The sequence below is a fragment of the Canis lupus genome, chromosome 8 (assembly GCF_011100685.1).
Source record: "Canis lupus familiaris isolate Mischka breed German Shepherd chromosome 8, alternate assembly UU_Cfam_GSD_1.0, whole genome shotgun sequence".
In the NCBI taxonomy this organism is placed as follows: Eukaryota; Metazoa; Chordata; class Mammalia; order Carnivora; family Canidae; genus Canis; species Canis lupus.
Genome location: NC_049229.1, coordinates 16,384,507 through 16,406,133, shown reverse-complemented (window position 1 = coordinate 16,406,133; position 21,627 = coordinate 16,384,507). Strand labels below are relative to the sequence as shown.

At 35.1% G+C, this 21,627-nt stretch overlaps 1 protein-coding gene across 3 annotated transcripts in view; it reads right to left on the bottom strand.

Annotated features, from left to right (window-relative positions):
• TTC6 (tetratricopeptide repeat domain 6) overlaps nt 1-21,627 on the bottom strand; it is a 105,428-nt gene that overhangs the window by 43,969 nt on the left and 39,832 nt on the right. For 2 of the 3 annotated variants that reach the window (XM_038544551.1, XM_038544552.1), the window contains 8 exons: nt 15,601-16,063; nt 15,155-15,284; nt 14,122-14,294; nt 11,932-12,068; nt 8,876-9,045; nt 5,372-5,492; nt 3,831-3,981; nt 813-895 (listed from right to left, as the gene is read on the bottom strand). In XM_038544551.1, coding sequence (XP_038400479.1) covers nt 813-895; nt 3,831-3,981; nt 5,372-5,492; nt 8,876-9,045; nt 11,932-12,068; nt 14,122-14,294; nt 15,155-15,284; nt 15,601-16,063 — 1,428 coding nt within the window. Of the gene's footprint in view, nt 1-812; nt 896-3,830; nt 3,982-4,156; nt 4,301-5,371; nt 5,493-8,875; nt 9,046-11,931; nt 12,069-14,121; nt 14,295-15,154; nt 15,285-15,600; nt 16,064-21,627 lie in introns of those variants that run through there. The other variant, XM_038544553.1, reaches the window with a different exon arrangement.

Genomic DNA, 21,627 nt, shown 5'->3' with positions numbered 1-21,627 from the left:
AGGCTCCATGCCGGGAGCCTGACGCTGGACTCGATCCCAGGACTCCAGGATCGCACCCTGGGCCAAAAGCAGGCGCTAAACCGCTGAGCCACCCAGGGATCCCCTACACTTCAATTTTTAAGAAGATAGGGTATATATGTGCAATGGATATTATTCAGCCATAAAAATTTCACCTGTCCCCCCACACCCATCTCCCCTCTGGTAACCATCTGTTTGTTCTCTATAGTTAAGAGTCTGTGTTTTGGTTTGTATCTTTTCTCTCCTTTTTAAATTTCACATGTGAATGAAATCGTATGGTATTTGTCTTTCTCTGACTGGCTAGTTTATTTTGCTTAACATTATACTCTCTAGATCCATCAATATTGTTGCAAATGGCACAATTTCATTCTTTTTATGCCTGAGTAATATTCCACCGTATATATACCTATCTTTACCCCTTCATCTATCTTGGGCTGCTTCTAGGTTGGCTATTGTAAATAATGCTGCAATAAACAAAGAGACGTATATACATCTCTGATTTTGTGTTCTTGTATTCTTTGGATAAATACTCAGTAGTGGGATTACTGGATCATACCACATTTTAAACAGCTGTGTTTTGATACAAAGATACAGCAAAGATAAGGATTTGGTTATTTTATAACATAAGTTATAAATACAGTAGCTATATCTGACTTGCTAGTTGGAAGATGGTCATTCCTGGGAGATTAAGTGTAAAAAGAGGAGGCTAGACGGATCAAGAGGCAAGTAATGATCCCAACAGTTAGCTCATGTGCTAAGCTATCCCAAGAAGAACTCCATTTCTATGTTCATACCTTATTATATACAATTGGATTCCATCTGGCTGAAGGTGGATAGCACGAGATAACTCTCTTACCGCCTTTTTCAATTTATGCAACTATTGAGCAATAAACAGAAACTTTGCTTAAGATAAATATTGATTGCTTCCCTTCTATTTCCCTCCCACCCTTCAGTACAGAAATTTTGCAAAAACATCTCCCAATACACATTTTTTTAAAAAATCATCAAAGCAAATAGGATACAGAAAAGTTATTAAGAAGTTTGTGATGCAAAGTCTTTGGTTTTTCTAAAACCATCTATCTTTAATTTTGAAGAATGATTACATATACCCACACACACATATATATAATTTTACATAAAATGTGATTATATCATACTTTCCAGTTTGTTTTCCCTTCCCACTTAGCTTTTTGGCCTCTCTCCTTCAACTAGAACACCTTTCCTACTAAACTAGAAAGGAAGGTAAAATAAAAACTAAGGTAAATTCCACTTCAAAATAACGGAGTCAATGGGCACCTGGAGACTCAGTCAGTTAAGTGACCAACTCTTGATTTCAGGTCAGGTTATGATCTCAGGATCACGAAATCGAGCCCCACATCAGGCTCCGTACTCAGCACAAAGAGTCTGCTTGAGATCCTCTCTCCCTCTTCCTCTGTTTCTCCCCACCTGCTTGCACACACACACACTCTTTCCCTCTAAATAAATAAATAAAATCTTTTAAAAAGATAAGAGAGGAAAAATAAGCTTGCACTTAATAAGTAAATGAATGAACAAAACAAAATACAAGGATAATGGAAATTATATGTTTAAAATTAATATATAATGAAAAGTAAACATTGATTCTTTCCTTAATACAGGTTTCAGGAGCATGATCTGGATTTGTACAAACATGGGAACAAAAACCTGCTGTCACTGGGAATATCATAAAAGGAGGACTATAGAGACCCAAGCAAAATGATCCTAGGACATCAGCAACTCTCTTACAACAATGACATAGTGATACAAAGAGGAGAATGCACAGAACTAATTTGTGAGCAGAAGTAGGCAGTATCTGTTGAAATGCTACAAGCTGTTTGGAGGAAATAGTGGGTGGATTCAAAAGAAGGAACTCAAAAGTAGGGGGGTTGAGATGTGTTTAAATAAATTTGAGAATTTCCATGGAAATTCACTGCTTCTCAAGCTGACCCTGCTCAGTTTGGTATAATTGATAAGCCATCTTAGTCTTCTTATATCTGCATTGTTCCACTTGTTCCAATATCTATGCATTGAGGAAAGTCTATTTGGGAAAGATGGAGGCTCACTGTCTGAACTTTATAAGCTGTCCTGAGGTGGGACTTCTCCAGGCAATCTTAGATTAGATTCACTCTGGAGGCTGAACTCACATAGGTATATGCATTCTTCTATATATAAACACAGGGTTTGATTTGCCATTGTTTTCTTTACATGGGATCATACCATACACACTTGACATCTTTTCTGATTCTTGCTTTTCTTATTCAACAGTATCTCATGGAAACCCCACTAAGTCAACTGGTATAGTTATAATCACTCTTTTATTGACTACATAATATTCTATGGTGTGACTACAACATAATTTATTCAACCATTACTGCATAGAGACTTTTTCCTCTGCAGAATAATGAGACTTTGAGCATATGTCCTTATACCCTGATATCATGCTGGTGCTTTGGTTTGTTAAGTGTGCCCAGAGGAAGTTCCAACTTCGCCCAAAGCCCTTAGCTCCATCAACATGGAGTTAAGCAAAAGGACCACTCATCATAAGTATGTCCTCAACAATAGTTCAGAGCAAACTTTCTCTGGGGACAATACTAAGTCTGCCCTGGGTCTTCCACTTCCATAATCAGGGAGGGAAAGACTTTGAGTGGGACTCTAGTCACAGTGGGTCCTCAGATGTGGGTAATGGAGAACAGACCCTCTAGCCAACCCTCCATGGACAAACAGTCTGAGTAAGAAATAAACTTTTGTCATTTTATTATAGTGATTTTTAAGTGTTTTGGAGTTTGTGTGTGTGTGTGTGTGTCTACGTGTTTAACCACAGTACAAACTAGACTATCTAACTGCAACCATTGTGATCAGAGGACTTGTAGAGGACAAAGTCCTCTACAAGAAAGGTAATAAGGAACCAACTACTGTGGCTATTGTAGGCCTTTAGCTTTTTCAGGATTTAGCTTTTATTCTGAGTGCAAGGGAAGCTATTAAAGCGTTGTGGGCAAAGTGGAATAATCTGACTTATGTTTTTAACAGGATCATTATGGCTGCTGTATTGAAAATCCATCAAAAAGTAGTAAAGAACAGAAGCAAGAAGACCAAGAGGTCCCTGCAGTAACCCTGGTGAGGAATGAGTGTCGTGGACAGGATGATTAGAGGTGGAGTGGTAGATGGGGATATCTATCTTGAAAGGTAGAAACAACAATTAGTAGCATTTATCTCTGGAAAAGTTAGATTTGGTTGGAATCAGGGAGGACTTTTGCTATTTATTACATTGTTTGATGTCATAACACCAAAGATGAATTACATTTTTTAAATTTAAATGACTTGTAAATTTTTTAAAAATTTAAAGGTAAGTATGAATAAGATCTCATTATATGCACAGGTCCCATTCTACAAACCCACCCACTCACTAATACACATACACACACACACACACACACACACTCTCTCTCAAAACTAATAGACTCAAAATGTTCATAGTAGTTGTCTCTAGAGAATAAAATTATGGTTTTAAACTTATTTGCATACATATATTACATGAAATAAATATATATTAATTTTGTAATAAGGAAAAAAGTTATTATTTTTAAGTGAAAGACAAAAATTCATGTCTCATACTTTATACATAGGTAATTATAGTTTACTACATCTCCTTAATATTTATTGCTTGAAAATGCACTATTCTCTATAACTAACTGAAAACAAATATATTAATATACTAAAATTATATTGAACAGGTAGATATCCAGAGAATTAAATCTTTTTTAAAAAAAAATCAAAATTTTCAAAACCTAAAATACCTTCTGATAGGTTTCTGCTCGACAAATATAGCTTTGAATATATAAAGGATCAAGTCTAATAGCCTCAGAAAAATGCCAAGTGGCTTCAAAGTAGTTATCCAAGTATAGTAGATGTATGAGGCCAATATTTATGTAAGCCAGAATAACAGTTCTAAAAAAAAATGAGAAAGCAAAATCTTGTTAGACATTTTAATTATTCTGAATGTTTTTCAATTTTGAATGAACCTAGTAAAATACATACATCAATATATATCAGGGTTTTTTAATGTTTTACTAAAGCAAAGTAAATCAATTAACTATTATTCTCTATTAAAAATTATAAACACCTTTATAAAATCCTTAGTAGAGAATCAACATTTATAGAGTTTATGCTAAGAAAAGAATTCCTGAAGTCCCCAGGCAATACTTCACTCTTCCTCAACTTAATCTTGATTATCTTGAATTGCAAGCTCAGTTCCTCTCAATTTAAATTTTCACCTCAGGCTATGTTGTAGTTGCCCTGAGTAACAGAAAAACAGTAATTTTCTTAAAGTCTGGGATTAAAAACCCTCTCCATGTAGGTATTAACCCAGCTTCTTTTCTATATCAAATAAATGCATTTTTGTCTTAGAGTCAAAAAATTTTCAATATAGAAATGTTTTAGAAATTACTTTGTGTGATGCCTCTATTTCAAAGTGAGAACTACGTATCCTATAGCCCAGCTTCCTTAGAAGCCTGGACCCTTTGCCTAAAAAACATCAAATTTCGTACTGCCCATTTTTTGGCTTTTTTGCAATTGAAACCCCCTACCCTTCCTGGCTCAAAAATATCCAAAAGAAAACCGCTGTGGCCATTATGGAGCCATTTTCCATGACTTCTCTGAGTCTACCTTAAAGTTTACCTTCAATAAGCTAGGTAAACAGTCTACTGGTTGGCATGGGATTGGCATGGTTTGTTACTTTTTTTTATACCTTTCATTTTAATGAATGTTTCATTGAAAAGAAAGGAAATTAATTCATTCTGTGTTTCACAGCTGATGTTTCTGACCAGTGTGTGCAACTTTCAGTCTTTGTTTCTTCCTGAACCTACATTCTAATGGAATTTTTTTCTTTTGCTTTACTATGCAAAATGAAGTCAGATGTTCTAAATAGAGTTTCCTCCTATTGAGTCATATATTGTGCATAGCAATATCAAGCAGAATATTTTCTCCATTATTTTAAAAAGTTGGTGACAGTTTTTCATGAAGTTAACCTCAAAAAGCTCTAACTTGGGTTTCCCCATGCTGCTGTCACTAACTTTATGTTACTATCTGTGGATTGGACTCCTCTCAGATGCATTCAATTTCTAAAATTTGCAAAAGTATCTGAGGCAAATCGATGTTGGGAACAGGTCTTATTTTAGAAGTAGTCTTATTTTAGAAGTAAGTATTCTAATTCTAAGATTGCTTTACAATTGTCTCATTTTACAAGGTTATTAATGATGAGAGGAAAAGGTTTTGTCTTTCATTTTGTTTTTTTTCTTTATACAAAAGTGAAATCAATAAGAATAAAAGAAAAACATACCTTTCTAGAGAAATAACAGTTTCAAAGTCACAGATTGCCAGCAACCAAAGTTTTAGATCCGTATAGAGTATGCCCCGATGTAGAAAACAACTAAGATTCTCATAGCCATCATTTATGAGAGCTTAAAAATAAAAATATATATCTTATTCAGGTTCTGAACAAACATATCTGAGTTATATTTTTGTTTTTACCTTCATATTGCTTATTCTTACATTTTGACATTTTATAAAACATGTCTGTGATAAGTGTATTTATTTGGTGATTTAGAAATAGCATTCATATAAAAAATGTATGTGTTTATAAGTAACAGTGTGGCTATCAAGGTTCATAAACTCATTAAAACTGAAAGAAATCCTGGTGGTAATCTTGGATAGCCCACTCACTTCAGATTGAAGTGATGAAGAAGATGAACAGATTATGGTGCAAAGGCACTAGGTACATTGAACATGGTCATGATGCAAGTCAATGTCAAAGATGGAATCTAAACTCTGATTCACTTCAGTGGATTGCAGTCAGAAGGGCACCCTTGCCCTTGATGCCATTAATTATCAGGAGGGCATTGCTATTGATGCATTAATTATCAGGAGGGCATACCAAACAACTGGTACAACTCCAGACTGGGGCAGATGGCAGAGATCAGGATAATACTCAGCAACCAGGAAGGACAGCTCAAAGAGGCTACTCCATGGTACGCAGAACTTGCAATTCAAGCAAGCAACCTGACTATGCATGTCCCAAATAATAAGAGTGTGGGGCAAAAAGAATCTTTTCGCAGGTGTGTATCTCTCATCAGTTATTGGTCTAGAAGTCATCACATGTCTCTTCACTTACTAATCTTCCCTTCACTTTTAAAAGCATGCTAGTGAATTAGATGGGTTTTTCACTACATTTCTTCCATGCCTTCTAAGCCCCTCAGGCCCATTCTGGCCTAAGAAAGGAAAGTTTTCCCAAAAATGTGCATAGCACTTTCAGTCTCAGAACAAATATTCATGGTACTAAATTTTGGGAAGTATATCTAGTGCAAGCAATGATCATACAGTATATCTAGTGCAAGCAATACAGATTAAATAATCACATGAAGGCAGTCTGACTACTCGATTCACAGTATGACTGGCTAGCCAAGAGCAAGTCAGCTTCAGCTTTAGTGGTTGCTTTAGGAAAATTAAAAAAACTCTTCCCAAGGAAAAAAATATTAGAATTATTTCACTTCCCTGTGCCTCCATTTCTTCATCAGGGATGAAAATAATACCTATCTCATAGCATTATTCTACATATTAATTGAGACATTCCATGTGAAGTATTTAGAATAGTGTTTGGCAAGTAGTAAAATGCCCAATAAATGTTAGATATTATTATTACTTGGAAAAATATCTTAAGGATCCTTTTTTTTTTTTTTGGTATTTGTATTTTGTTTATTCTTTCTTTTTTATCTTATTTTATTTTATTTATTTTATTTTATTTTAATATTTTATTTATTTATTCAAAAGAGACACAGAGAGAGGCAGAAACACAGGCAGAGGGAGAAGCAGGCTCCATGCAGGGAGCTTGACGTGGGACTCCATCCTGGATCTCCAGGATCACGCCCTGGGCCGAAGGCGGCGCTAGACCGCTGAGCCACCTGGGCTGCCCTATATCAGTGTTTTTTAAATAATAAATTTATTTTTTTATTGGTGTTCAATTTGCCAACATACAGAATAACACCCAGTGCTCATCCCGTCAAGTGCCCCCCTCAGTGCCCGTCACCCATTCACATCCCCTCCCTGCCCTCCTCCCCTTCCACCACCCCTAGTTCATTTCCCAGAGTTAGGAGTCTTTATGTTCTGTCTCCCTTTCTGATATTTCCCACCCATTTCTTCTCCCTTCCCTTCTATTCCTTTTCACTATTATTTATATTCCCTAAATGAATGAGAACATATAATGTTTGTCTTAAGGATCCTTCTTGACTATGGAAGATAAAACTCTTTAGGCTAGCCTATAGAAAAGGATAAAGCCAAAATCAAGCTGGTCTGCTCTGAATAAATAAATAACAGGGATTTTGTATTATTGTGACAGCCTAGAAAAGAGAGAGTGAGGAGTGCACAACTTGGAGTAGAGGGAAGTATGGGAAAGGCTTTTTTTTTTTTTAAGATTTTATTTATTTATTCATATAGACACAAAGAGAGAGAGAGAGAGAGGCAGAGACACAGACAGAGGGAGAAGCAGGCTCCATGCAGAGAGCCCAACGTGGGACTCAATCCAGGGTCTCCAGGATCACGCCCTGGGCTGCAGGCAGCGCTAAACCACTGTGCCACTGGGGTTGCCCAAGGCTTTAGAGATGACAAGGAGAAAGGAGTTTGGCCAGATGGCAGATGGACAGGGCTGACAGAAGAAATAAGGCTGTGCTTGACCTTCAAACTAGAATTGTCTCTGCTAAATTTATGCTTTGAACCCCAAGATGTTCATGAACAGTAACCACAAGAATTGTATGAATAAGCAAAAATGGAGAATCAGTCAGAGAGCAGAAATTATATGCAAAGATTACAAGAGAATTAAACAAAAATTTAACTTAGTCCTCCCTTCCAAAATCCTTGGAAATAGAAGGAAGAGCACCAGACTCCTCTCAGCACATAAAATAAACTTTGAGTTACTTTATTTGAATATTCATGGAAGGTGGGGAGCCTGCTTTTCATTCTTCTCCCTGCTCATTCTCTCTCTCTTGCTATCTCTGACCCTCTCTCTCAAATAAAACAATAAAATCTTAAAAAAAAAAAAAAAAAAAAAAAAAAAAAACAGAATCTAGTTGTCTCTTAATCTCTAGATACTGCCTCATCTAGAGTTACGGGGTTCTAGCACTTTACACCCAGGGAAACACAGCCATGTTTGGAGGATTGGTCTCTGGCTAGAATTATCCATCACAATGGGCTAATTTTTTCAGCTGAGGACTGTTTACTGAGCACTTACTCTATGCCCAGAATTGTGCTGGGCATATTTATATGCCAAGAATACACTGATATAAGGTAAAGTGGAAAAGGCTACTTTTAACTATTGGCATCCTATCAGGAATCTCAAAGCGCATTTTAGTTTAAGGGTTAAAAGACTTTGAATTTGACTAGTCAATGGGCCAGACCTATGAAGTAGAATACAGCCCACTAGGAAAAATCATTGCCATTTTTGACAAGCTGGCTAGAAAGTAGACCTGGATTTCCAGAAATAACCTCAGACTCAACATATAGAAAGATATTTCTTTGTTATGATATTCTCTCATTGCCAAAGTTACACACACATATAAGAAACACATTCACATCCACTCAAAGGGCATACTAGGAACACTTCTGGCTAAACCATTGTAGCTTATAAATATATAGGAAAATATGTTACATAAATATATATTAATAAAAGTTATATATAATTACATTAAAATATACATAGTATACTAATAGTCTCATATTAGTATTACATTCTGTGAAAGTGAACTGCTGAACTTCAGATCAAATTCCTATATATGTACAGTTAAGGGTGACATACCTGAAACACTATAATCCTGCAGTGCTCTAAAAGGGCTACTCTTTCTAAATAAGCAACCTCTATAATACAATGCTAACCAGTTATTAGGATCTAAATGAATTGCAACAGAAAAATCTTGAGTTGCTTGCTTATAAAATTGCCGTTTAAAATATGCTCTTCCTCTGTATGTCCTAGAAAAAGAAAAAATTCATTTTAATATGTATTGCAAAATACACATTTTCTCTTTTTTGGTAAACCTTTGCAACAAATTTTGTATTTGAATAACAATTTGTTATTATTTCCTCTTGCTTCCCAAAAAAGTTTAATGATGATGTTAATAACAAAAAAAAATAACTTTTTATAAATAAATCAATTATACTTTATTGTATTATTACATGTTTATTAATAACATGCTATATGCTAATTATGTGCTTAGTAACTTTATAATATTACTTGCACTTATCAGAGAGGTGTGTCAATATGAGATTTATTTATTTTTATTATTTATTGAGTACCCAAAAGGTCACACTTAATTTATATAACACTGTTCTCTAGAAAAACCAAAAAATCCATTTTGAAGGAAATGGGCCTCAGTGAGTGGAGCTGTTAGATTTTTCTCTGGCACTGAAGATACATCCCAAGAAATCCTTTACATTAATGAAATGTATTTCATCAATTGTGTGATTGGATTTTATTTCTATTAACTTCTGACTCCAATTTTGAAATTCTCCTTGACCTATACCAATTCCTGAAAATTCCATTTTCAAACAATTAATAATGTAAAGAAAATCAACTTTTAGAAATAAAATAGACAATTAAGGAAAAACAGGAGTAATAAGCTAGCAGGTTATAAATCCAGTTTAGGCGGGGAAGAAGAGGAGATAAAAGACATGTTCAAGAAAGTTATACTATGAAACCAATGATAATTTGGAGAAAAGAGTACAGCTAGTACGTTGGCAGAGTGGTAACAAAGGTCTTTCAAAAGCACCAAGCATCCAAAGAGGCACCCAGTGGCACAGTCTGTGAAGTGTCTGACTTAGCTCAGATCGTGATCACAGATCAAGCCTCTAGAGGCACCGTGCTCAGCTCAGCAGGGAGTCTGCTTGTCCCCCTCCACTTCTCCCTCTCCCTACTCATGCTCTCTCTCTCAAATAAATAAATAAATTTTTTTTTAAAAAAAGCACTAGACATCCTGAAACCTACAATATTTTATCCTACAGCAAAATGCTTTTTGCCCCATCATTTAAAAATGTATTATTTTCTAATGAATACAAGAATTTTATATTTATTTTTAATTATTTCGTTTGCTAAGAATAATCCTAAATATTTTCAGTATATACATGATTCTGAACTTAAAATTTGCAGAATAAACCTTTAGTAATATTTTTGTAAGATGCCATTAAATCATGTCAATTCTTCAAACACACTGATTTTTTAGTGTTTCCTTATTTTGATTCCCCTGCCTCTTACTTCAAATCTTCATCAGCTCATATCTGTGCTACTATTTTACTCCATTCCTAGCTCTAGAGTAATAAGATTTGATCATCAGATATTAAAGATCTCTTTTCTCAAAAACATTCAACAAACCCCTATTGGCAATGGAATAAGGCCAAATTCTTTAAGATGACATATAAGGTCTTCCATAAGATAGCACCATCTTACAATATCTTCAATTAATCTCGTTCTCCAACTACTTTGATGTTTGGTGCAAGAGTTCTAGCACCAAACAGTTAACCAAGCTGTGAGTACAAAGGAAAAAGTTCTTGAAGGAAATTAAAAGTGCTACTCCAGTGAATACATGAATGTTAAGAAAGTGAAATGCCTTATTGTTGTCATGGAGAAAGTCTGAGTGGTCTGGGCAGAAAACCAAACCAGCCACAACATTCCCTTAAGCTAAAACTAATCCAGAGCAAGGCCTTCACGGTCTTCAATTCTTTGAAGGCTGAGAGAGGCAGGAGACTGCAGAAGTAAATTTGAAGCTAGCAGAGGTCAGTTCATGTCATTTAAGGAAAGAAGCCATCTCTATAACATAAAAGTGCAAGGTGAAGCAGCAAGTGCTAGACATAAAAAGAATATCACCACATGATTCAACGTACAAAAAGTTTTTTTTAAAAACAGGCATAAGTAAACTAAGAGTATTTAGAAACATACTTATGTGATGAAACTATAAAGACCTATAAGGAAGTGATTAAAATCGAAGCCAGGACAGTGGTTAGGGTTACCCTTTTGGGGGAGGCAAAGGCACAAAGTGGTCTCTAAGGTGCTGGAAACGTTTCTTGACCTGGTAATAATTACATGGGTATTTATATTGTGGTACGTCATTAAGTTGTACATTTGTATGCTTTTCTAGATGCAGGTTTCATTTTACTATAAAAAATTTCAATATTGGGCAGCCCGGGTAGCTCAGTGGTTTAGCGCTGCCTTCGGCCCAGAACGTGATCATGGAGACACAGGATCAAGTCCCACGTGGAGCTCCCTGCATGGAGCCTGCTTCTCCTTCTGCCTGTGTCTCTGCCTCTCTCTCTCTGTGTCTCTCATGAATAAATAAATAAAATCTTTAAAAACATTTTTCAATATTGAACAAATTGTGAATGAAAAATGAGCAGGTATGCCTATATACACATTTCAAATCTCTTCAAAACAAAACTTAGTTTAAAAGAAAAGCAACAAAATGAGAACTGTGTTAATGCACATCAAGTTTGGGAAAACAGTTTATTATCAAGGTTATAATAAGATATTACAGAAATCTATGTAGATAATTTTCTGCACTCAATGAATAAAAAGGATATGAAAAGAAATTTAAAGAAAAAATATAGGCCAATAATTTAAAATTGATACTGCAACTAAGCATTTAGGAAATACAAACAAAACAACTCTAAATTGTCATTTTATGCCTATTAAATTAAATTACCCACTACTGTTAGGATATAGGTAAAGATTTTCATTCACTGGTAGCACTGAAAATTGACTTCACTATTTCTAAGGAGCTATCTGATGTATTTCAAGCAATTTCTTTCCTGAGAATGTGTTATTAAAAAATAATAATTTCAAAAAACCACATCTAAAATAATTTTTACCTGGCTTGAGAATTTTGGGGATCTATATTTAATATAGCTGTAAAATCTTGTATGGCTAAAATCCAGTTTTCATTTTCATAGTAAAACATTCCACGTTTCAACAATGCATCTGTTCTTTTGGGATCATAAAAAATACACTACATGGGGTGTTAAAGGGAGGCACAAAAATAAATCACATAATGAAAAAAGAAAAGAAACATAAGTATATAATAATCTCATAGCAAATTAAATGGACTACAACTACATTTTTAACTTCAGATTACATAAAAGCAAACTACTTTAAGATGCCTAAACTTTCAAATTTGCATTTAAAGACAGTATCTTTAGGGACACCTGGGTGGCATAGTTAGTTAAGCGCCTGACTCTTGGCTTTGGCTCAGGTCATGATCTCAGGGTCTTGAGATCTGCCCCTAAGTGAGGCACACTCTCTCTCTCAAATAAATAAATAAATCTTTAAAGATTATGTATTCAGTGAGAGCATTTATCACCAAATTCTAAAAAGGGGAGGTTTTCTGAGGGAGGAAAAAAAAAAAAAAAACCAGCACATATAAGAAGCCAAGGCTTTTAGCCAGTGAAATTTTTACTGATAAAACTTTGGGACACCTGGGTGGCTCAGTCAGATAAGCATTTGACTCTTAATTTTGGCCTAGGTCATGATATCATGGTCATGAGACCAAGCTGAGTTGGACTCTGCACTCAGTACAGAGTCTGCTTAACATTCTCTGTTTCGTCCGTTGCCCCTCCTCCTGCTCTCTTGCACTTTCTTTAAATAAATAAATAAATAAATAAATAAATAAATAAATAAATAAATAAATAAATAAAATCTTTAAAAAAACAAGATATGATAGATCACAGCATTTATCTTAATTAAAGATGATACATATCAAACCACATCAAGGCTGACTCAATCAAATCAAGTATGTATTAATTTAGTCTCTAAAATGGTGAAAAGAAATGAATTAGTATTAGTTTATTCATTTCACATTGACATACAAGGCAAGGGCAAACAGACTAAATCATTGTATACTCCGTTGTAAACTCCTTGCCTCTTGATTGGGGGTGGAGGGGGAAGCAATGCACAAAGACTACTGAGTATTTTTAAAACATGAGAAAAAAAAAACCTACAGATTTTGATGCTTGTTTGACCTCAAGTAGCTGCATTAATCAATGCATGAAGGAAATTAACAGGAATAGGTAACCTAATAATTTCAGTATTTTCAAAAGAGATTTTTGGTCACTTCTACTTCAGAAATAAATTAACAATATTATCTTGAAGCAAAAAAAATGTCAAGTATGTGGCTAACCATCATGGATAAAGAAGGAGGGCAGCTGGGAACATGGAAAGCTAAATTATTTGAATAACTTTTAAATTCTCAATTATACTGCAAACTAGAATTTAGTGTGAGGTCAGGAGATGATGATTACAATTCTGCTGCAATCAGGAGAATATTTTGCCTGACTCTAGCCTCAAAGTACTTCAGCTAAAAGTTCCTTCTTTAAGGTAATTCCCTGATATTCCCCAATATAAATATATAATTAAATAAATATCTATTTACCCCCATCATCTTTATTTCCTTCCTAGCAATTATCAAAAATTATAATAATGTATGTATGTATTTCTTTAATATCTGTCCTTTAAACTATAGGTTCCATGTAAGCAAGAAATATTGTCTGTTTTATTCACCAACATTTGTCCACTACATTGTACAGTGCCTTAGTCAATAAATATTTGTGGTGAATGAATGAATGAACCAATGAGCACAGTTTCTTTAAGAGCGGATAGATCTGATGCAGAAGAGAATCAGCCATGTCTTAAGAGTAAAAAGTGGCAAATAATTTTCTCTTTTGTTTGAAGGGAAGAAGCTATTTTCAAAAATTTCTTTAATCACTCTTTCATGCTTCAAGAGAGAGAGCTGGAAAATTCATGCTGCACCCCTCCCGAGTTGTCTCAATGCTCCCACGCCTAACTCTGACATAAATCCACTCATTAACTATAAGTTTAAAAAATCATTGACATAGTGTTACTATCAATTCCACTACTGAGTGCCCTAGGTCCTAAGATAAAATAAATTTGTTTTGATTACATAACATATATGAAAGAATTTCAATGATTTGCTGGAATATCAGGCAGGATGAGAGTATCATGATCTAAAACAGATAACTGTCAGCATTATATGTCATACAGCTTACTTTAGAAAAGTCATCAATGGCCAGTACTTTGTTTGCTATTTCATACATCTCACCCCTTCTGAAATATATATCGGCCTCCATGGGCTTGCACTTAATTGCCTGGGTATAGTTCAGAATTGCTAAAGTAATGTCTTTTCTTCTTCTGAAAATTTCTGCCTTTGACAAATATGCCTCTAAAAAAAAGTTAGAAAGGTAAAACTCAGGGTTACAGACCTTCTATTAACTATGAAAATTTTAATCCCTCTCCCTCTAAAAATGAAGTCTTAGAACAATGTTTCTCTATTATATTTTCTTAACCATTTAATTTAAAGGGGTTTTTTTTCTATTTCAACAATGCAGAACTTGTTCTTAAAGGCTGATAAATATTCACTTATGGTTAAAAGCATTTTCAATTTCAATTTTAAGTAACAAAAATTATCTTTTACCTTTTTGTATAGCTGAAGTGTTTCATACTCTTTTAATGTTTATAATAGAACAAAAATTTATGGAATTGGGCAGAAATAAGCATAGATCAAAAAATTTTATGAAGCTCAAGTTATATTCTAGGGGTATGTTGTGCATGACAGGGTTATAAAAATGAATGTGACATTTTCTCATTCTCAAAAAGTTCTGTTTTCTGGTTCCATTGAAGCTAGTTCGAGGATGGTACATAAAGACAAATGTATAGATTTCATGCAACTAGGAAGTCTTGGAACACTGCAATGTTTCAGAGATTTGTGGTCAAGGAAAGATTTATAAATCACTTCTATAATTAAATTTTTAAGTTCATATCCTTCTTATGGGATGAGCAGTAAGAAACACATTTATTGTAACTTACACAAGGGCATTAACATTTCAAGCCACGATGAGTATTTTGAAAACAGTATAGAATCATACAAGTTCAATATATACAATGTCAAGAGTAAATTTAACTTTTAAAAGCTACAACCATTTTTGAAGGCTTATATCTATTAATGTATATATCTTTAAAACACCACTAAATGACCAAAGCTTAGGTAAAGATATAAATAATATAATTGTCTGCACAACCTACCTGCATTATTTTTATTATATTTATTTATATAATTCAAATCATCCAAAGCTTCATTAATTTTGTCTTGGAAAAGGTAAATGAAATGCCGATGCCAATAGGCATTGAGAAACAATGGCTCCAATAGTATAGCCTAGAAAATATATGCATAAGTTCAATTAAAGTTGGTTGATTAAAGGAAGATATCCTGTCAAATAAATCTTGCAAACACTATTGATCCCAGTGGCTTTCTATGTGCATAATATAAAATGACTCTCCCAATGTGACAAAATGTAATGTTTTTAATATCAATTACTTGAAAATGTCAATAATTATAATTTCACAATCCCACATGTATACTACACATATTCATGGTTCAAAATTCTAATAGAAATTATTACACAAATTATTACATAGAGAGGATTATAAGTGTAAATTGTTAATATTGTTATTCTGATTAAATAACTTACTTCCTGTAGATCTTTCATGGCACTCTGTAACTTTCCCAGTTTCCTATAAAGAGCTCCACGCCTGCAATATGCAAAAGCAGGATATGTTTTCTTATCATTTATTTCTTTAGTCAAGATCTCCACTTCAGATTCATAATATTTAATAACTTCTGGAGAAAGACCAGACTTCAAAGAATCACACAATTCTATTTTTGGTGGTTCTTTCATTCTTTCAGACAAGCCTTCATGGATAGATATTTTAACAGCTTTCTTTTTTGTGGTTGTCTTCTGATGTTTATCCTTAGAGAACATATCAAGAGCCCATGTTCGAGGGTCACAATTTTCTGGAATTCCTCCCTTACTTCGGACAAATTCATCAAAATTTAAACACAAAGGTAGACTGGGACAATGAAGTTTACGTTCATATAATGGAACTTTGAGTAAATATTTCTTCTGTCCAGGAAGGATTCCATGAGATGTTGATCTAGTTATTAAGAGAGTGATTTTTAAATTATAGAAATATCATTATTTTTATAATCAATAAATCAACTCAGCCACAGATGAAATTACTATTTCTCTATTATTAAAATAAAATTACATGCTATTTTTATGCAAACCAAGTCCTCCTGTCCATTCATCAAAATTGTAACACCATATGAAGAATCTATACAGAAACTCTATAGAGTTTATAGAAAGCAGAAGATTGTTATTTAAAGATGTAGCCTTCCTAGAGTACTGAAATAAGGTGCCAATGCTCCTTTCAGGTTTAATTTACACACTTGCCTCCAATCAGAGAAATTACAATGGGGAATTGTGGAGATAAACTGATGTGAGAAAGGAAGTACCATCCAAGACGTTGGAGAGCACATGAACTTGAGGAAATGGGAAGGAGAGATTTGACACATAGTATACTACCAAATTCACATCCCAGACTTCACCCTTCTTTAGTAGACTATGAAATTAGAGAATACGTATGCTTTCAAATGCTACATTTCTAGTTCTCTCCTCCTCAAATTCTTCCATTTTCTACAATTTTTAATAAGTAACATTTACTATATGGTGGGTATTTTACTAGCCACATGAGAGAGAATAAGCACATTCTATTGGAAAAAAATCAAAACTGCAACATTTCAATAAATAATTACTGAGTTTGTACTGTGAGAAAGACCTATTTCTAAACATTAAGAGAATTTTAAAGTCAATATTCTTCTCTTTCCTCACTTTGTGACACTCTACACTCCTCTCTACACTCTAGTGCAAGCTGTCATATCTCTTCCACCTAGAGTACAATAACTTCATAATTCCAGACTTCTACTCTTGCCTTTTGTCTAATCTGTTCTCCACATGGAAGTCAGCATGTTTGTTTTTTAACAAATATAAATCAGATCATGTTACTCCCTCCAAGAGCTTCCTTAATACCTAGAATGCAAATCAAGATTTTCTTCATGGTCTACAAGACTACATGAGACCCCAGCATATGTCTCTGATAACACTATTCTCTCCCTTCTCAATTTTCTAGCCATATCATCTGAGAGCAAGCCTCAAGGCTATTCCACTTTTCAGCCATTCTGAGTGGCTGGCTCCTTCTCAATTCATATCTCCAATCAAATGTTACTTGAGAAAGGCATTCTATGCCAGATATGTTTTATTTCCACCTCCACATTCATCTCTACCCTTCTCTTCTTTGCCTTCCCCAAGGGACTAATCTATATTGACTACATCCATAAGATCCCTTGTTCTCTGTCTTCTAATTGGATATATCCAATTAGAAATCCCAAAGAGGAAAGGAGGAGAGTAAAGTCAAGGTGTTTATTCCTATGGCTCTCTCTGAAGAGTCACCTCAAACTGGCTATGATCCTTGACCAAAGATCAAGTGACCAAAGATTACTACTTTCCTTAAGGAAACCCTTTCTACACAATTCCTCTTGCAAGTTCTAGTAATCACTCCTACCTTTTGTCCTCTCAGACTTAAGGGTAGAAAAATGTCTATGTTATTTTTAGCCCCAGGATACTACATTATCATTTGTAGTTTCCCTGTCCTGACATGTTTATAAATTGTCCCTTTATTACACTTTCCTAGAACTATCCTAAATTGAACATACTAAGTGCTGTTTACTGCTGGTACCCTGACTGATAAAATAATTGGTACCAGAAGTTTCTTGGGAAATATACACACAGAAAGATCCTAGAATAAACTTCTTGCCAGAATAAAAGAGGATGCAAATAGTCAACAGTATGTGGTGTAATCGAAGCTCCTTGAATTATCTACGGCATTAGCAGGGGATGGTGTTCAGGTGGAAGGCAAGGCATTAGATCAAGTAGATACCACTTAGTCACTAGTAATGATTATAAAAATTGTGGAATCACTTTACTTTAGGCCAAAAGAGAAGAACAGTACCTATTAAATACCTAAATTCCCTAAACCTTGTATATCAAGATAATGAAGCTACTAGGAAAGGAGCAGAAAATTGAAATATAGGATGTGAGCATTTGAGCAAGAATGAATGTGACTGACGATTTTGAATTTCCAAATTCCACTCATCTTCTCTTGACAGAAGAGACTGGCTGAGGACTGTCAAATTTCCCAGTCTGAGAGACTCAACCATCTCCTGTATAAATATCTTTCCATTACTACACTGAGACATTGCTTCATGCTATATCAAATCTGTTTTAATCACTCCCCAAAATCACTCAGCTGGGACCTCCCAAATCCTCTCATGGAGATACAACTAACACCCATCAGCCTCCTACACATCTCCCCCATATAGATGGCCTTGGGTTGGTGGCTGCTAGTCCTAGCCAGTGCAGCCTTGATATAGAATTTCCCAGCATACTCTGAGTGATCCTCAAACTTATTGTCAGTCATGTGGAAGACTTATTAAATACTAATTTCTGGTGTAGATTTCTAGCTACATTTGGTAGACAGAATTTTTTAAGATTCATTTATTTATTTTAGAGAGAAAGAGATAGAGGAGGGGAAAGGGCAGAGGAAGAGAATATATTTATTTTAGAGAGAAAGAGATAGAGGAGGGGAAAGGGCAGAGGAAGAGAATATCCAAGCATATTCCTGCTGAGTGCAGAGCCCAATGTGGGGCTTGATCTCACAACCCATGAGATCAGGACATGAGTGTGACACCTAACCAACTAAGCCACCCAGGTGCCCCAGATAGAATTTGAAGTCATAGGTATCTGTGGCAATAACTAAGTGACTGAAGGTCCCCAGAAAGTGAGATAGATGAGCAGCCTGCTAAGGTATTCTTTGACTTACATAGATGAAAAACTTTTAGGTCTTCTAGGCATAAGCCTAACCAGTTATAGTGGGTTTTTAAAACTCTTATGCAGCTCTTAGACGTCAGTCGGTTCATCTCTAAAAACTCTCACCTGACAGAAAGGCCCTACCATATCCCCCTGAGGAAGAATCTTGTAGTGGGACCTTGCAATGTGACCTTGGTGTTTATAAGGAATTTTTCCCCAAAAGTTTCCAAAGGTCTAGGAAAAAAGAAAGACCTGAACCTTCTGGGAATCATTAAATACTTACCCTAAACTTATGCTGATCCACAGATTACTGTGGATGCCACTGAAGTCCACAACCAAATTAGGTAATTATGAAGGTCAAGTGATATAAAGAATCTTGGCCTGAAACCATCTAACAGAATCTAGTGAGACATGGACCCATCCTATGATAATTTCCCCAGTCCTAGAATATGCAGTAGGAATGAGTCAACTTAACTTCAAAAATTGTATACTGAAGAAGATATTAGTAGTAAGGGTCAAGTGTAAATCTCTGGAATTGCCCATTCCATCCTAAACCACTATCCACCATGATAGTATATTAAAAACAATACCAGACCATCAGGGAAATTACAAATTAACAAGGAAACTCTCTGCTTGTGGGCAAAATAAACTCTACCTCACTTGGGGGTGTAGCAGCAGCAAGACAGGCCAAGAAAATCAGAACCAAGACTACAGATTCACTTTCAGGAGCTAGTCAAGTTTGGAAGTTTTGATAGTGGAAGCCAGGACCATCATCAGTTATTCTAGAAAGAGAAGGCAATGTATTCACAGGATTGGAAAGCCAATAGCAAAAGGGCTGGCCTGGATCTCAGATCAAGTATGTTACTCAATACTGGAAGACAGAACACTGGCAGAGATCCAAGAGGCTAACAATTCACGGAAGACCAGGTAAGAGAGAAGGCAATGAGTACAAGGGAGTCAAGGTGGGCTAGGAGCCATCAACAAACACAGCTTTCTGCTGCATTGTAGGCTGCTGAAGAAGATCTCTGCTAATCTCTCACTGGCTGGTCTACCAATATTGGGCTCAGAGACCAAAGCAGAGGAAACGTCCAGAGAAATGGTGAAGCAACAAAGTTACTGCAGACATATGGCATCCTGTCATGACCTGGATGAGAGGGCAGGCAACATGGGTAACCTATAGTAAAGGGACTGACTGAAAACACATGGTTCTAGGTTTTTAATCAGCTCAAATAGATCTTGCAGGAGTTACTTTCCACAGTCAAGCTTTGATTTCATACACAGTCTGCTTCTAACCTTTTAAGGAATCCAGCAAGAATAAGTATAATCAAACAAGCTTAAATTAAGGTCAGAAATAAAATGGTAAGAAAGATAATTCTGTGTTAACCACATTAAGATTAGTGAAAAAAGATCTCAAACTATAGGAATAGAATTATTTTTCAAAGTTGCTCCATAAACCTATTTTAAAATAACAGTTATTTCATAGTTACACTTTTGTGCTAAATTTATTTAGATTAAGATTTTTTAATAAGTTAGGAAAGCTGTACTAATATATTATCTTAGACAAATACCTCAATGGTTGGTTTAACTGCCTGCACCAAAAGGTGCATCCTATTACTGCAATATATACAAATTTCAAATTCAGTTGTTAAAAGGCAAATAAATCTCTTTAAGTGGTGAAACTTTATAATCAAAGTGATAAAGAATCAGTAAGTAGTAAAATATACCAAAATAGTGTTTCCTCTGCTTATATCCTTTATAGAGACAGAAGTCACTTAGGTCTCTATAAAGGAAGTATCAGAAAGGGAGACAGAACGTAAAGACTGCTAACTCTGGGAAGCGAACTAGGGGTGGTAGAAGGGGAGGAGGGCGGGGGGTGGGAGTGAATGGGTGACGGGCACTGGGGATTATTCTGTATGTTAGTAAATTGAACACCAATAAAAAATAAATTTAAAAAAAAAAAAAAAAGAAGTCACTTAGGTCAAGGCCAAAATGGTACAATGTTTTATCCTCCCTAGGATAGTAAAGATTCATATGTTTCAAAATCAGCAAATGTATCAAAAATATGTATGCAAATTTCTGGTTCTTTTCAAAAACATTTGTCAACTTAGAAAAACCTATCTGAAGTCTTCTAAAGATGAGCTAACAAAAACAATTCCACATATTTGTTGCAGGGAAAATTCAAGCATAAGTAGCATTCAGGACTTGAATGGCATACTCCCCTAGAGTAGGTCTCTGCTCCACTCTGTCACCCATGCTTACAGAGGTTGTTCCCAAGTTTTTTCAGGAACAATAAATCACCACACCAAAACATCATTAATTTAACCCTTTTTCAGCACTAGCAAGTCTTCATAATAATGAAGTTAAACAAAACATTTATGACTCTCTTATCAACAGGAAAGTCTTCACTTTTCAAAAGGACATAAATTTAATGAATTCTTGTCATCTGGGGATATCTAAAGAGAAATAAAGTCCAGAGCGTATTGCAAAATATTTTGTACAACCCCTCAGTTTTAAGAAAGTTAGACCTTGAACACTTAAATATGAACATACCTGGAACTTCAGTTGTTGTCATCTTAGGTCCTTGCACATTTTTTTCAAAGATTTATTTATTTACTTTAGAGAGAGAGAGAGAGAGAGAGAGAGATCATACAAACAGGGGGAGGGGCAAAGGGTGAGAGAGAATCTTAAGCAGACTCCCCGCTGAGCAGTGATCAATCTCACAACACTGAGACCATAACCTGAGCAGAAATCAAGAGTTGGATGCTCAACCAACTGAGCCACCCAGGCACCCCA